Source organism: Antechinus flavipes, chromosome 6, assembly GCF_016432865.1.
Source record: "Antechinus flavipes isolate AdamAnt ecotype Samford, QLD, Australia chromosome 6, AdamAnt_v2, whole genome shotgun sequence".
Lineage (NCBI taxonomy): Eukaryota > Metazoa > Chordata > Mammalia > Dasyuromorphia > Dasyuridae > Antechinus > Antechinus flavipes.
Window position 1 is genome coordinate 163,211,417 of NC_067403.1, and position 17,304 is coordinate 163,228,720.

A 17,304-nucleotide genomic window follows, 5' to 3' on the forward strand; every position below is an offset into this window, starting at 1 on the left:
TTAAGTTCATACATGTCACAACTAGCAGAACTGGCATTTGATTCCAGATGTTCTTACTCCAAATACAGCAATCTTGTTGCTTCATGAGGCTATTAATTACCTCTATTTGCTAAGACCAGTTTCACCTGAAGAGATGATGTATAATTTTCTCCATGGTTAATGTCTTTCTACTCTGTTTTTGAAATAAAATTCTAATATACAGAACTGAAGGTTCTGAGAAGTATACAAATATTGAGCTTCTTTTATTTCTTAAACTTAACTATATTTTCCAAAGGACTTTTTGCCATCCTTTCTTGCTCTCACATGAATTTTCTCACCACTTAACCCAATATATGTTGGCTTAGAGAATCTTGTCAACTTCTTCAGAGTTTTTCTATACTTCTTCATACTGCATTAGTGCATAAACTGCAACTATCTTTCCAGGGATCTTCTTGCTTTTGCTTCATTAACCTTCTTCATTGCCTTAGTAGCACTTTAAGAAGAGATGACCATCTGTCATATGAATGATTTCTTACTGTCTTTGACTCATGATGAAGTCAACTTTGCCACATCTTTTGTTGTTTTGAAAACCTGCAAACTATCATTCTATTTAGTTTTTGGTATTTTGCATTTTTTGTTCTGGAGAGGGTGTGAATATTAATATGCTCCATTTCTTCTAAGAATACATTTTATTGTATGACTGTAATTGGGTCAGTTCATATGAAGTGTATTATACGTAAGGCAAGTCAAGATATCTGGCAAGCTCCTGACCTGCTTCCAACTTATGAGCTGTGGGACATTTTGACAAGTTATTTAAATCTCTCAAGTTCAATTTCATCAACTACAACTGGCCTAGAAAACCTTTAAGGTCCCTTCCAACTCTAAAAATTAAGCTGGAAAACTTATATCTTAGAGTAATGTTTTAATGTATTAGATCCCATGCCCTGAAAATAGTTTATCTGTTGTTTGTTGCTGTTATCATTGTTCAGTCATTTTAGTCATGTCCCTCTCTTCTGAATCCCATTTGAGATTTTCTTGGCAAAAAAATTGAAGTGGTTTGCCATTTTCTGCTCCAATTCATTTTACAGATGAGGAAACTAAGGCAAATAGGGTTAAGTGACTTGCCCAGAATCATACAGCTAGTAAATATCTAAAGCCAAATTTGAACTCATTTCAGACTTGGTACTTTATCCACTGTGTCAAGTAGCTGCCAATATACAACTGCAATCTTCATATTATTATCTGATAGGGATAGGGATGGGAACTTATGGTTTTATTTATAAAGCAAAGAAGTCCTAGATGAGGAAATTCACTCTGCCAATGCAGATCAGCACTTTCTCTGCTTCCTGTAGGCTTAGATGGTGGCTGAAAGCACTGAGGGGATAAATGATGTGGTCACATAGCTAGTATGTAACATACTCATACGGAATGGAACTCATATCTCCCCAGCTCACAAACTCTATCCACTAGGCCATACTGCTTCATCATTAAAAGTGATAATCAATTAGATAATTAGACTGATATTCTTGGTCTTTGTCAAATCATCAGAAGGAAAGGCACGATTGGGGTAGAAGTGGTCAGTTTACCACTTTCTTATATTCCACAAGAGTAGAAGCTGTGGGAGAGAGAATTCTGAAATTTCCCCCAATACCAATAGGTAAACATGTGTCATGACCCACTATATCAAGGTGAGCTCCAATCAGGCTGCATTCAGTCCCCTGTGAGCTCACCATCTATTCTACTACAGTAGGTAAAGCATTCTTCCATGTCTGCTTCTAAACTATGGAATTACAATCAAATCAATTTGGCCACTACAACTGAAAGGGTACATCAATCTACTCATCATATCTGTGATTGTCTGAAACAAAACACTACTCCTTGTGTAAAATGAGAAAAATTTATATTACTATTATATTTAATATTATACATAATATTATTGTACTAATTAATATGTTATTATACTAATATTATGCTGATATATTTATTATATCAATATATCATATTATATTAATATTATAACTATTATATTATTTATTTTATTATATTAGTAACTAATTATTAATTATGATCCACTTTTCTATCTATTTTTTTGTAAAGGCCCAAATCCTGTTAAGGTCAGTCTCTGACCTTATGTATATGGTTGATTAGTGGATTATTCCAAGCCCTCAAGGCACGTGTTCATCAATTTTGGGTGAAACCCCACCCAAATAGTAAACCTAATTTCTGTTTATAGTGGATAAATAGAATCCTGTCTGGGCGAGCTCTTACCCAGAAGGAAGGAACCCAAGTTCTTGATCTCCTCCATCAGAGTATAATGTGATCCAGTTCTTGAAGGAGAAAAATAGCCAGAGAGGTTCAAATGGAAATAGCTTCTACTAGGATTGTTAGAGGCTGCTGAATCTGGCGATGAATTCAAGTTCTCAACAGAAATGTCAATGCAATGTCAAACCTGTAAGCCATCATTCTATTTAGCTACAAATGTTTTTGATGTTTTGCATTTTTTGTTCTGGAGAGGATGTCACAAAATTAGTTCAAATTTGGTTTTAGATACTTAGCTGTGTGACTCTAGACAAAATACTTAACCCTGTGACCCTCAATTTTCTATCAATATTTTTTGTTGTTGATAAAAAATCAAGGTTGATTTTCACTTGTAAGGCAGTCTTTGTTTACCAAGAGAAACCATTTGTTATCAATTTATTAATGCAGCTAGCCTAATTAAAAATGATTATTAATTATTAATTACCCAGGAACTCTGTCTCTTGGGGATTTTCATTCATCTCACACTCCACTATATGTTTATTATATATTATTTCCCCTATGTAACCTCACTGAAAGCAGGAACTGTCTTGCCTTGGAGATTTGTTTTTGGGGAGAGGGTTTTGTCTTCTTACTAGTAACCTTTTAATAAGTGATCATTCTTTCATTGATTTATCCATCCATTCACTCCTAATATCTTTCCAGGTGATCTAATGCCCAGATGTGAGAAGTATTAGCCAACAATTCAATCATACCTAAACAAAGGCCAGCACTCTGGTAAAATCCTAGGTCACAGCTATGCACACAGCTCCCGCTCTGCAGATGCTTCCTGGGATCTCGACAGAGGTCACAGTGGTCTGGAGACTGAGAACAAGTCAGGCAGTCTTGGTCACAAGGGACTAGAATCAAGGAAAAAGAAAAGGAAGTATAAGTAGAAGGCAGTTGGCTAAGCTTTCCAGGCAGGAGGAAACTATCAGGTATCCAAAAGGTAAATATGAAGAAAAGCAAAAGTGACAAAAATTCATATTAGAGAAAAATTTCAAAGAGTTTCTCTTCTGTCTTATTATCCCCGAAAAGCCATTAGAGCATTAAAATCATCCAGAGAGAGCAGACAATACTAACTGCATATTGCTTTGTCTGATTGATATGATAGTGAACTAAAAATGACCAGCCATCAAACAGATATGATTTTCAAGTCATTTATAATTTTTTTTTGTTTAAACGTTCTTAAGCTTTGAGTTTACAGGAAACTTGTGTGTTTAATATCAAAACCCATTTTACATAATTTGCAATTCATTGAATTTATATCACTATCTACAAACGAGTTTCTTTGGATCTGGAAATTTACAAGTATTTGATTATCAATATAATGATGATGATGGTGGTGGTGGTGGTGGTGGTGGTATAAGGAGGGAATAAATTAAGAAGAGGGGAGAAAGAGGATAATAGTTGGTACTCTAGAGCAGTTTCTGTTTAACAAAGCATTTTGAATATCTATCTCACCTGCACTTCACAACAATCCTGTAAGGTGAGTGCTATAAGATTTCATCAAACCTATTTTTGACAACAAATAAGTAACTTAGGCAAGATTAGAATCCAGCCCTTCCAGACTCCAAATTCAGTGCTCTGTGCAACATAGTAGACTGCCTCTCTAAAATAATTATATGATAAGCACACTAGTGTCTGTTTTCATGGGCAAGCCCACTTGATATCTATTTCTGAAAGCAACCAAATTAAATCATAAAATCACTTTTCCTTTTCCATGCTATATTAAATGACACACTACAATTTACCATAATAAGTTAAACACAACAAGAACAGATGCCAATATAAAAAATTAGTACCTACAGATGAAAACTATTAATTGTGAAAGGCAAATGGAAAATGCCACTTATCCACACATGAGCAAAATGCTGTGCAGAGAATGATACTCTAAAGACTGCTAACAATCATTTGCAATATAATAACAAATTATACAATGTATAACATAAACAACCCTCCCAAAATATTTTTGGGGTTTAGTTTTGTTTTGTTGGATTGTATGGTCTATACCTATTATTTCAGCAGCACGGGAAACTCCTAATGTGTTAATTATCATTAACTAATTAACTGACAGCTCCTAGTGAATTGAAAGCAGAAGTGAAGAACAAATAGGTATGGTATTTGGGGAGAAATAAACCTTTATTTTAAAAAAAAACTTAATTTATAAGGGTCCCCTAAATAAATCATTTTTGTTTAATTGCTCATCTTAAAAGAGCAACTAAAAGACTGTGAGCAGTTGTTTCAGCATCTTCAAAAAAAGAAAAACTCTTTGTTATGCCAGTTTAATTTAATTACACAAGACTGCAACTCGACAGAAAAAATCGAGAAAAATAAAATGGTAGAATGAAATATTAAGGAAACAAGAACAGAAAAAGAGCTCAAAGGACTAACTCCCTTTGGATTTTCTTAGCATGATCATTGCTTTCTGGAAATAAAATCCAAATTGTACCTACCTGATTTACATACTGGGCAGCACTGTCCCAGGACTTTCACTGCCAATGTACCCACTGGGCACGGGGAGCAGGAGGCTTGATAACAGATTACTTGGGCATCTCTGCACTCACACATTTTGCATGGACCATCATTCCACCTTTCTCCCTCCTACGTGAGAATAAAGGAATGAATGAGTTACCAGAAGACTTTCAGTGTTTGCTTGATTTGCCTACGAATTTAGGTACAGACTTAAAGAGTTTATGAGTGTCTACAAACAAATCATAATAGTATGCCATGTGTGATCATTTAGAAGTAGGATTCTTAACCTGGGATCAGCAAACTTGCAGAGAGACAGACAGAAATAAAGAGGTAGAGAAAAGAAAGAAAGGAAGGAGGGAAAGAAGAAAGGAAGGAAGAAGGGAAAGAGGGAAGGATGGAGGAAGAAAAAAGAGGGAGGAAAGGAAGTGAGGAAGATAGAAAGGCAGAAATAAAGCTGCATTTCAATATAATTGGATTCCTTCTATATGTATTTTATTTTATACATTTAAAAACCGTGATTCTAAGAAGGAATCCAGAGGTATGGCCACATTGCCAATAGTGTCCATGACAAAAAAAACTACCTCTGGTCTGGAGCCATCACAGATGCCTCTTTACAAGCAAAAAACACTTGAACATGACTCTCAACCTGTTCAACTGGAAAGCACAATAAGCACACTCTCCAGTGGTAATTAAGGGGAATTTCATTAGGGAATTTCCCCAGTTTTGCTAGGACATTAAGCCTCTGTGCTCTTAAAGCAAATGCTTTTCCAGGTGTGGTTTTTACCATACGACATGTGTCATATGCCAAGAACTTTCCAACTTTGACATATTCTCTGTGTTCAAAAAGATGGCGGTAATGAAACTAAGTGTTCTACCTTAGGATCCAAAGCACTTTTCAAAGATGATTTCACTTATCCTCACAATACCTCTGTGAGAATGGGAGGGGCAAAGATTGTGAGTAGGATGCGTAAGAGCAAAATTTTAATTAAATGATTTTAAATTCTCTACTGAACTAACTAATCTGACATACCATAGTTAATGACATTATTCTGGTCTCCTAGACAAAAAATAAAAACTGCCCTTCAAAAAGAAACTTTAAAAAAAATCAATTTCCAGGTGACGCAGGATATATCTACCATCTCCTAATCTCCTTCATGCTTTCATTTCCCAACTATTCTACAAATGTGTACTCAAATGAGCTCAGCACATACCTCGCATCTACACACAAATACACAGAGCACACAAACACAGTATGCACACATATATACATCCTCTTGTATTTCCTCAAGTAAGCTAGAGTTTGCCAAAATAAGAAAAGTATGTAAATAAAATCCCATCACATAGAAAAAGTGAGAAATAAGGAGTTTCAGTTTCAATAGCATGATGGAGTTTAATATGAACAAAATAATACATCAACAACTGAACAAAGAGAAGAGGCAATGTCTAATGGACTCAGTCTAAATTATCTTGCTTTTCTTTCATTCCCTTGCAAAAAAAGTTTCAGCAAAACTGATCATATATTAAAACTTTTGGTAGTCCCAAGATATCACATATTACTATATAATTTTGGTCTAAATTTGGACAAATTTCTATGTATACGTTAAAATACAAATTGTTCTGAAATCTGTTTGGTGCTACTCAAATTTGAGAAAGCTATCAACATAAAGAGAAGAAAAGAAAACAGAGTATCACTAAAAAGTTCACCAAACAAATCATTTTTACAGCTAACAAGCCAAAGACAAGAACTTAAGTCATTTTTATTCAAATAAAATAAGACTGCTTGTGACAAACATATAAACCAAAAAAATCACATTTTGGGGAAAATCTTAGCAGAAGATATCTAAATGGTAATTCCCACTATAAAAATCTATTTTTCTCCCTATGAAATCAAGGTAAAGGTCAAATATTCTAAAATCACAATACAAAAATGGAATGCTAGAGAATAGTAGTATTCATGTTTGTTTAAAATGTTTCTATAGACAATCTTAGTATTCTTATCTTACTAAAAGACTTAGGCTCCTATGGATATCCCTAAGTCCTATGATCTTCAAAACTTCTTTAGAAAAAGACAGCACTCAAAAGTTAATTATTCATCATAATGGAGTTTTTTCCCCCTTCTTATCTGTTCATTTCTTTGTCCTTCCTTAACTGAGAGAATTTTCTTTGGAATTCTTTAGTGATTTCTATTCTTTCCTATCCTTATACTTATTTAATTAAGGGTGTTTTCTCTATTAGTGGGATAGAGGAAGAGTAGATCAACACCTTCATGACTTTCTATCTTTTCTCTTTACTTTTATCCTTCATTTTGCCTTTTTTCTTCCCTCAGTTCCTCTTTGTCTTTATCTCTTTTTCTGAGATCAAAACTGAAACTGAAAATAAAGCTTGTCTTGTATTTATTCAATGAAGAAAAAGAAAAGAAAAGAAATAGATGTCATTAACCCCCTACAAGTACACTGGGAGACAAACAGAATCATTATCAGAGAGGAATTAGGGAATCTGCCCCAAATCTGAAAAGAGTCTTTTAAAAAATTGTTCTAGAAATCTAGGATGTGTCTAGAATCCTAACATTCATGTCATCAAAGGCATTCTCTTGTTAGTGCTGGGGCAATAAAGAGTGGTCTACAGTCCAAATCAGAACATGTCACAGTCTCAATTTTGCCATGATTTTGCCAGCTTTGTGATGAGGTGGGCTACTCTGAATCCCAGTATGTGTTGACAAAACAACAGTGCATTAGGAGATGACCTAAATTCAAATGCAAGTTTGGTTCTTATTTCCCAATCTATAAAATGAGAGTGCTGAATTAAGTGATCTACATGGTTCCAGTTAGCTATAAAACTATGATTCTAAGAATAATGCTTTATGATTATATACTTTATAAGGTGGTAAAGAAAAAGCTTCATAAACACTGGAATGCTATAAAGATGTGTTCTACCATTACTAATTTTTATTATTATTCTTGATGGGTCAGCAAAGCATTTTTTTGATGCTTGCTAAATCTTAAGTAATAAATCTCACTTAATTTATTAAACATGCCAGAAAAACCCAACTTACTAGGAAAAAGGTGATATAATAGAATCAATAAATATTTGAACAAGTTAAATATCTTTTCATTTTTTCCTCTTGTGCAATAAAGTATAATAAGTGTAGAAAAATAAAATTTAAATAGTTTTCCCACTGTTAAATAATGATCACTGTCATTTTTTAATTAAATTATTTCTGTAAATATTGGGGATAAAATCAGTTCTCAGTTTTGTTCTCATACTCACATCTTTTATTTGTTCTTCATAAAGACAGTGTTGATGTCTTGAAACACATTCAGGACAGCATTTTCCATCTAAGTGAATTAATTCTTCATCCTATAAAGAAGAGAACGAGATACTTATCAAAATAACAACTCAGTGGCAAAAAAGAGAAGCAAACTGATTTGGACAAATTACTCCATATCTGAATTTTTCCATGATCCATTTGACTGGATTTTGGCCACTTTCCCTATTTAAAAGTGATATACTATGTCTATGATTTTACACTGGAAAGTGTTAACTGGTACCAAGAGTGAGATTTGTGCTTATACATTTATTCATTCATTCATTCATTTGAAAAGAAGTTTTTTATTACAGGTCTATGATGAACAAAACATAATATCAGGCTCTGTATATATAGGGACAAAATAAAATGGCCTCTATCCTCAATGAAGTATAAGGATAATTCAATACAAAGGATATTCAAAGTAATTTCTACAGATATGTGCAACAATTGTCAAGATCAGGAATGGTGTCAGAAGAGTTGAGAACTGAAGACAATCTGGGAATGCAGAGAAGAAGCATTCTAAGCACAAATAACAATCTGAACAGAGATGCAAAGATGGTGTGTCCTGGGAAGAAGTCAAAAGACAGTGTAGATACAAATGAGAGGATGTGATTCTATCTTTCAGATCACTTGAGCATCTTCCTCTAGACCAATCCCAGATGTTGAAATGGCTATTCTCACCATCATCTACTAGTACATACCCACTGGTTGTAAACTGATTCAAAGACTCTGTTAAGCAACTTGTAACTGTGCCCAAAGGGCTATAAAACCACACATATCCTTTGACCTAACAAAACCTCTTCTGGATATATATCCCAAAAGAGTTTTTTAAAAAAAGGAAAAGGACCTACATGTACAAAAATATTTAAAACAGCTCTTTATTCAGGGCAAAGAATTTGAAATTGAGGGAATGACCACTAATTGAGGAATGATCGAATAAATTATGGTATGTGATTATGATGGAATACTATTGTGCTATAAGAAATGATGAGCAAGATGCTTTCAAAAAAAACATGGAAAAACTTCCATGAACTCATGCAAAGTAAAATGTACTGTGCACAAAGTAACAGCAATATCATAAAGTGATCAGCTGTGAATGACTTAGCTATTTTCAGCAATACAATGATTCAAGACCTCTCTGAAGGACTCATGAGGAAAAATACTGTCCATACCCAGAGAGGGAACTGATTGTGCCTGAATGCAAAATGAAGAATACTTTTTAAAAATTTATTTTTCTTGAAGTTGCTTTTTTTGGAGGGAGGGGAGGAGAATCTATGTTTTCTTTACAACATAAGATTTATGACACTGTTTTGCACAACTTCACATGTGCTTTCTCAATGAATTGGAGAGGGAAGAAGGATGCGACTCTGGAGCTCAGTTTTAAAAACAAATGTAAAAAATTGTTTAACATATAATTGAGAAAATTAAATATTAAATAAATTTAAAATTAATATACATAATACTACCTGCTTCCATGTTTTCAGGCTGCATGTTTCTAGGACATCCTAATTCTGAATCAGACCTTATCTATTAGCCTGTTTCCTGCTGCTAGCAAACATCTCTCAGATTTCCACAAAGCTTAAAAAACCTTTTACCTGACCAAAAAATCCCTGTGCCATATCTGTCTTTCTTTTCACATAGTGAACCCCTACAAAAAACTGTCTCCTCTCCTTGCTTTCACCTTCCTTCCCTCCTATATAGACTCCCCTCTACCTTTACCTCTCTTCCTTTGAGGTTCATGCTATCAAAATGTATCATTTAATTTGGGTCCCAACAGCCATTATTTATCAAACCCCAATTCATTCTTCTTTCCTCGATGACTTCTATGCATGATTCATGTTCTTTCTCTCTACCACAACTCCTACCCACAAACTAGGAGCCTTCAATATACATACCATATACATAGATTTGGCAATTAAGAGATCATAGGTCACAATTTTAGTTGAGTGATGAGGTTGGAGACCAGACAACTGAGAGTTAGAAATGAATAAGAAGTTAGGAAGTAGATGTACCTGTGTAGTCTTCTGTCTCAACTCTCTCCCTGCTATAATCTTTCTTCTAGTGATTTTCCTCAAACTCACATCTCACCATTCCAACTTCAATAAACTCAATATGCTCAATTCCAGTAGCTCCCTATTTTCCCTAAGACCCTATAAAAACATTTTGTTTGGCATTTCAAGTCCTATACAACCTAAATCTTTCTATCTTTTTAGTCTCCACACACCTCTCAGTGTAACTACAATGGCTTAAATTATTTGGTGCTCCATCTCCCAATTCCATACATTTTAACTGGCTGCCCACATATAAAAATGCCTCCTTCTTCATCTCTGCCTCCCAACTACTCCCCTGGTTTCCTTAAGACTCAGATCAAATTGTACATGGCAACAACAAGATTATGTGATGATCAATTCTGATGGACATGGCTCTCTTCAACAATGAGATGATTCAGGCCAGTTTCAATGGTCTTGTGATAAAGAGAGGCATGTGTATCCAGAGAGAGGACTGTGGGAACTGAGTAGGGATCACAGCATAATATTTTTACTCTTTTTGTTATTTGCTTGCATTTTGTTTTCTTTCTCATTCTTTTTCTTTTTGATCTGATTTTTCTTGTGTAGCATAATATTTGTGGAAATATATATAGAAGAATTGCACATGTTTAACACACATTGAAATACTTGCCATCTAGAGGAGGGGATGGGGAGAGAGAAAAATTTAGAGTACAAGATTTTGTAAAAGTGAATGTTGAAAATTATCCATGTATATATTTTGAAAATAAAAAGCTTTAATTTGAAAAGACTCAGATCAAGTCCCATCTTCCCCAAAAGCTTTTTTGTCACCAGTTCATTCTTTCTAAGGATACTTTCTATATACACTGTATATGTCTTGTAAGGAGTTATTTATATGTTGTCTCTCCCATTAGAGTAAGAGCACTTTGAGAGTGGGAATCATGTTTTTGCCTTTCCTTATCTCTCCAATGCATACACAGCCTAGTACATACGCACAGGATAAAAACATTTAATAAATGCTCTTTATGGACTTCTTAAGCCCTTGCAATCTGTCTTCCATCCTCACCACTTCACAGAAACTGCTCTTTATTAAAAATGCCAATGGCCTTTTCCAAGTCATCCATCTGAAGGGAGCCATCACCAGTTGTGACCTATGTCTTCCCAATGAACTCAGATGCCTCTGGGGGAGAGAATGAGGCTGCAGACTTTGCATAGCTCTGTCTCACTTAAATTCAATTCATTTGCATCCTCCTGATGTCATTGGTCCCCCTCAAGAATAAGGGACAAACAATATTCTTCTGAACATCTCTGACACTATCAATTATCCCTTCCTTCTGGACCTCTCTTCTCTATAATCCATCCTCCATCAAGTCATCTTATTAATATTTCCAAAGTATACAAATGAGTTCCTTTTCATTACTCCTCTGTTCAAGAAGCATCAATAATTCCCTGATGTCTTTAGGATAAATTTCTCTGTTTGGAGCCCACATGACTGTGCACCCAGTCTATCTTTCCAGGCTGATTACACATTCCAAGCTGATTACTACCCTTCACATTAGCAGCTAGATGGCTGAGTGGCTAGCACTAGGCTTGATCAGAAAAATTCATCTTTGTTAGTTCTATCTGTCCTCTGACACTGACTTGCTATGTGATCCTGAGCAAGTTACTTAATCCTATTTGTCTCAGTTTCCTCCTCTGTAAAATGAGCTGGAGAAAGAACTCTAGTATCTTGGTCAAGAAAACTAAAAATGTGATCACAAACAGTTGGACATGATTGAAATAATTCAACAACAACCCCGTCACATACTCTATGCTCCCTCACCTGCCCTCCCCAAGAAACAATAAATGTTTATTAAGTGACTACTCCAACAAAATGAAGCTGTTTGCTGCTTCCCATATTCCAAATGCCTTTGTCTTTGCACTGGATGTCCCCAAATGCCTACAATGGTTGCTCTCCTCATCTCTACATCTCCCAACCCTTCATTCCTTTCAAAGTCCAGCTCAAATGCTACCTGAAAGGTCTTTCCTGTCTCTGCTGGAAATATTCCCACCATTACTATTCTTATTTTGAATACACTTTGTATTTATTAATCTTTCAATTCACTTTGTGAATAACAACTTTCTAGAAAAATCAAACTATCTTCACTTTTGTATTTTGATCTCTAATATTTAACCTAGAAACAGGCATGCAGCTGGTGCTTTATAACTACTTATTAATTCATTGACTGAATATGCTTAGAAAGGTAGATTGGAGCCTGCTGATAAAAGGTTTTTTAAATGCTAGACTTCTAAAGAGGAAGTCATAGAAGATTCTTGAGGAAAAGAACCTTGACAATTAGTTTGCTATGGAGTAAAACAGTAAAAACATGTATGGGGTGTTCAAGGATGTGAGATAACTGGAAGTATGGGTCTGTGCTCAACAAAAATAAGGAAATGAGAAAGATTAGCTTCTATTCAGGGGATACTGAGTCTGACAAGCCAATGGGACATCAAGGTAAAGAGACTGAACAAGCAGATGGTAATGTGTAACTGGAGTTCAATAGAGAAATGTGGATAGACTTATAGATTTTGTGTGCATCTGATTATAGAGGATCATGATAGTTGATGAACTCACAAAAAAAGTTAGAAAAAGAAGAGAAAGTCCAAGACAGAATATATCTACACATTAGGAGTAGGATGGGGATGATGACCCTGGAAAGGGGCATGGAAAAGGATTAATGAGACAGGTAGAAAGATAATCGAAAGAAAGCAATGTCAGGAACACTAGTAGAGAAAAGAATAACCAGAAGGAATGAATGGCTATGAATGACAAATCCCTGTAAACCCACTAAAAAACAGATATACTTTTATCTTCATCTGGGAAACAAATGAAATAAATGACCCCAATTATCAGTCCAGTCTGCAGCCTTGGAATAGAGTGAAATTCATAGGACTGTTTAGAAATTGAATTTGTGACCTTATTTCCATTACCAAAGGGCTCTGATTAGGCTGAGTTAACTATCATAATTTTCCTCTGAATGTTTCAAATGCATTCATGCATTTGGGATAATAATTTGGACCTATTATTTAATTAGACATTATTATATATCTTTAAGTACATAATTTGATCCTAAGTAACACTAAGAAAAACCAATATTCCTATCCACAGCTCTGATTCTTGTTGTTCAACCACTTCAAGCCACTTCAAGGTCAAAGACAGGACCAGAAAGGAATCTATTGTTCAGACTACAATCAACTTAGTTTGCCAGTGCTGCTATCCATCTGCATCAATCATCTAAATCAAAATACATGTATTTTATAAACAAAGACCTTAATTTTGTAATTCCATGACCTTGGAACTTTATTTAAAAGGGCATGAATGAAACATATATTTTTCAGAGGTCTTGAAAAGCAATTTCAGGGAGGAGAGGGGAAGAGTTTTTCTTATGGACTATTATAATTAATGTTGACCAGAAGTGATTAGAGAGGTTTTTTTGCAATGAGTGATGTGGAAAGGACAGCCATTTGTATGTAAAGTGTCTTACAGAAAACGTGTACCACACCTGAAAACTATTCAGATATGTTTGGAAGAGAGCATTAGCAAAGTCCAATATGCATGAAACCAAAATCTCTTTTTAAAAAGGAGATTTGCTTGTGCCTCAATAACAAGAAGCAACATGGCTCTTCTCATTCCTCAAAAATTGACTATAGCCACAACAGACTCCAGTCCTAGAGAACACTGCCAACTCAGTCCTGGTGAGATAGGAATCCTTAAATAGGAAAGCTATTTATAGTAAAAGTGCCTGAATGCCCCAGACTTCTGCGTCAGTACCCTGCTAGATGGAGAGTGTGGCTCGGATTACAAGAAGCCTCTTACAAGAACTTGCTCTATAAAACAAAATTAAATCTCTCTGCTATAAATGGATATCTGCTGAAGAGCCTAGGATGGTCCCCCTAACCCTTTGCCCCCATCTTCCACTCTTACCCACTTCACACAAAGCTTTCTCTCCTTCAAAAATTCCCACAGGGAAATCAACAGCACTTCTCTGAGGGAAATTCCTTCTCTCAACTCATGCCCTTCTCCCCCCATCAATCCAATTTGGTTTTGATACACATCACTCATAGTTTTTTTCTGAAATATTATAATCAATTCAATAATTCATTCAGTGAGCTTTTATAAAACCCTTATTATAGGTTAGGCTCTGTTCTAAACACCAGAGATACAAATAGATTTTGAGATGTAAATATATACTAAATATATTCAATACTTTTATTATTTTTAAATTTTATTATTATTTATTCTATTTATTTTACTGTAATGACAGCTAGCATTCATACAACACTTAAAGATTTACAAAGCATTTTATCCTTCACAACCACTCTGAGAGATACTATTATTACTTCAGTTTTACATATGAGGAAATAGATGCAGATAGTGATGAAGTGATTTGTCTAGGGTCACACAAGTAATAAATATCTGAGTTTGGACTTGAACTCAGGTCCTTCTGATTGCAGGGTCAGTGCTTAGCCCATTACAACATGTAGCTACCTCACCCAAGGTAACAGAAATATATTAAATATAATAAATAAATATATTAAAAATAATAAAATATGTAAATATGCTATCTTAAGTGAAGCAATATTAGTAAAAAAAAATTTATCCTTAAAGCACTATATAAATGTTAGCTATATTATTAAATATATATAAAAATAAAATATAATATTGAGAGGAGACACATATATCAACTAATAGGAATCATTCATGAGAGGAGATAGCATTAAGCTGAGCTCTGAATACTGTCTATTCAATAATACAAGTATGAATCGTAGTCTTTTTTTCTAAGTTAACATCATTCTCTCCTCTCCCTTAGAATTTATGTTAAAAGTAAATTTTAAGAAAAAAAAACCCATCATGCTATGTTATGCATATAGATTAGTTTTGCTTACATGATTAAGAATGATAAGGAGTGTTCTGAATTGGGCAACTACTCAAGAATAAGAAGTCTGCTTTAAAAATTAACCAGTACAAAAAATGAACGGATGCCCATCAATTGGAGAATGGTTGAGTAAATTGTGGTATATGAATGTTATGGAATATTATTGTTCTGTAAGGAATGACCAGCAGGATGAATACAGAGAGGACTGGTGAGACTTACATGAACTGATGCTAAGTGAAATGAGCAGAACCAGGAGATCATTATATACCTCAACAACGATACTGTTTGAGGATGTACTCTGATGGAAGTGGATCCCTTCGATAAAGAGACCTAATCAGTTTCAATTGATGAATGATGGACAGAAGCAGCTACACCCAAAGAAAGAACACTGGGAAATGAATATAAACTGTTTGCATTTTTGTTTTTCTTCCCGGGTTATTTATACCTTCTGAATCCAATTCTCCCTGTACAACAAGAAAACTGTTCGGTTCTGCACACATATATTGTATCTAGGATATACTGTAACCTATTCAACATGTAAAGGACTGCTTGCCATCTGGGGGAGGGGGTGCAGGGAGGGAAGGGGAAAAATCAGAACAGAAGTGAGTGCAAGGGATAATGCTGGAAAAAATTTCCCTGGCATGGGTTCTGTCAATAAAAAGTTATTTAAAAAAAATTAACCAGTACAAGAAATTAGAAACTGAGTGGATGCCCATCAGTTGGAGAATGGCTGAATAAGTTATAGCATATGAATGACATGAAATATTATTGTTCTATAAGAAATGATTAGCAGGATAATTTCAGAAAGCCCTGGAGAGGTTTATATGAACTGATGCTAAATGAAATGAGCAGAACCAGGAGATCATTATAAATGGCAACACAAGATTATACGATGATCAATTCTGATGAACATGGCTCTCTTCAACAATGAGATGATTTAGACCAGTACCAAAGACCTTGTGATGAAGAGAGACATCTACACCTAGAGAAAGGACTGTGGGAACTGAGTGTGGTTCACAGCATAGCATTTTCACTCTTTTTGTTGCTGTTTGCTTTCATTTTATTTTTTTCTCATTTTTTCCTGTTTGATTTTATTTTTATTGTGCAAGATAACTGTATAAATATGTATGCATATTTATGCATTTATATGATTTAACATATTTCTACTATATTTAACATACATTGAATTACTTGCCATCTAGGAAAGGGAATGGGGGAAGGGAGGGATTGGAACACAAGGTTTTGTAAGGGTTAACGTTGAAAAATTATCCATGCATGTGTTTTGAAAATAAAGTTTTAATTAAAAAATAATAATAATAAGCCAGTAGAGAAAGAAAGTACTGAGTTGCTTCTGACATTGCAGGGCACAGATGCCTTATTATTGGGAATCTTATCATAGGCCCTTCCCATGATATAAAACAGGCAGGCCTTCTGGGATATGCTGGAATCTGCTTTGCCACCAGGAAGAATATAGCTTTCTTAGGATCTTTCCCCATAGCTCATGTAATGGTCTGTTCATCTATACCTTCACTGGATGAAATACAATGGGGAACAAAAGGGAGGTAATAGTCCCAATGTGTTCTGACCTTTTTTACCTAATTTTTTGTTAGAGACTCTTTTTTTCCTCCTGGTGGGGGGGGACGACTTCTTTCTCTGCTACCGTATTGCTATTGTGTAAACTGGTAACAGAAATTGAGCCTGGCACATATGCATCTATTTGGACAAGCAACAGCAATAATGTCTGATTGTTTTACCTAACTGGTAACCCTTCAGAATCATCTCACCCTGTCTTGTATTTTGCCCAAGTTTCTCATCTAGCCAAATTCTCCAGGAACTCATCACAATTTTAGGCCTATTTCAACCTAGTCTGAACAAGTAATAAATAGCCTGGTGTGAACCTCGGTGATTGATTCCTTGGAATAGACAGGACCCTAAAGGTTCAACAAGTCTATCCTCCTATCTCTGGTATTCTCAACCCATCCCAGATAAATTTCTGTGTTTACTATCTGTAAAAGTCATTTATACTCCTAAAGTAAAAAACCTTAGTTACTCACCTGGGTACATTTCACACTGGCACACTCTCCAATATGGCAAGTCACCTGACCTTGTTCACAGATACAAAATTCACAAGTAGAGTCTTTCCACATTTCATCATGATACCTAAGAATCCCATTATATAAGCAGTTTCCTGTAGATGACAAACATTTGTCACAGCATTCTCTGGGATGGTGTACTTTGTTCTGACCCTAGAGTAATAAGAAAAAAAAAAAAAAGCTGAAAATCATTGATCAAGAAATGAGGGTTAGAGGTAGAATCAAAATCATCA

At 34.9% G+C, this 17,304-nt stretch overlaps 1 protein-coding gene across 1 annotated transcript in view; it reads right to left on the reverse strand.

Moving 5' to 3' along the window:
- Nucleotides 1-17,304, reverse strand: part of FRAS1 (Fraser extracellular matrix complex subunit 1) — a 360,951-nt gene that overhangs the window by 311,806 nt on the left and 31,841 nt on the right. The window contains exons 8-11 of the mRNA XM_051966720.1: nt 17,033-17,224; nt 8,017-8,106; nt 4,731-4,878; nt 2,991-3,134 (exon numbers count right to left, since the gene is read on the reverse strand). Coding sequence (XP_051822680.1) covers nt 2,991-3,134; nt 4,731-4,878; nt 8,017-8,106; nt 17,033-17,224 — 574 coding nt within the window. The remainder of the gene's footprint in view (nt 1-2,990; nt 3,135-4,730; nt 4,879-8,016; nt 8,107-17,032; nt 17,225-17,304) is intronic.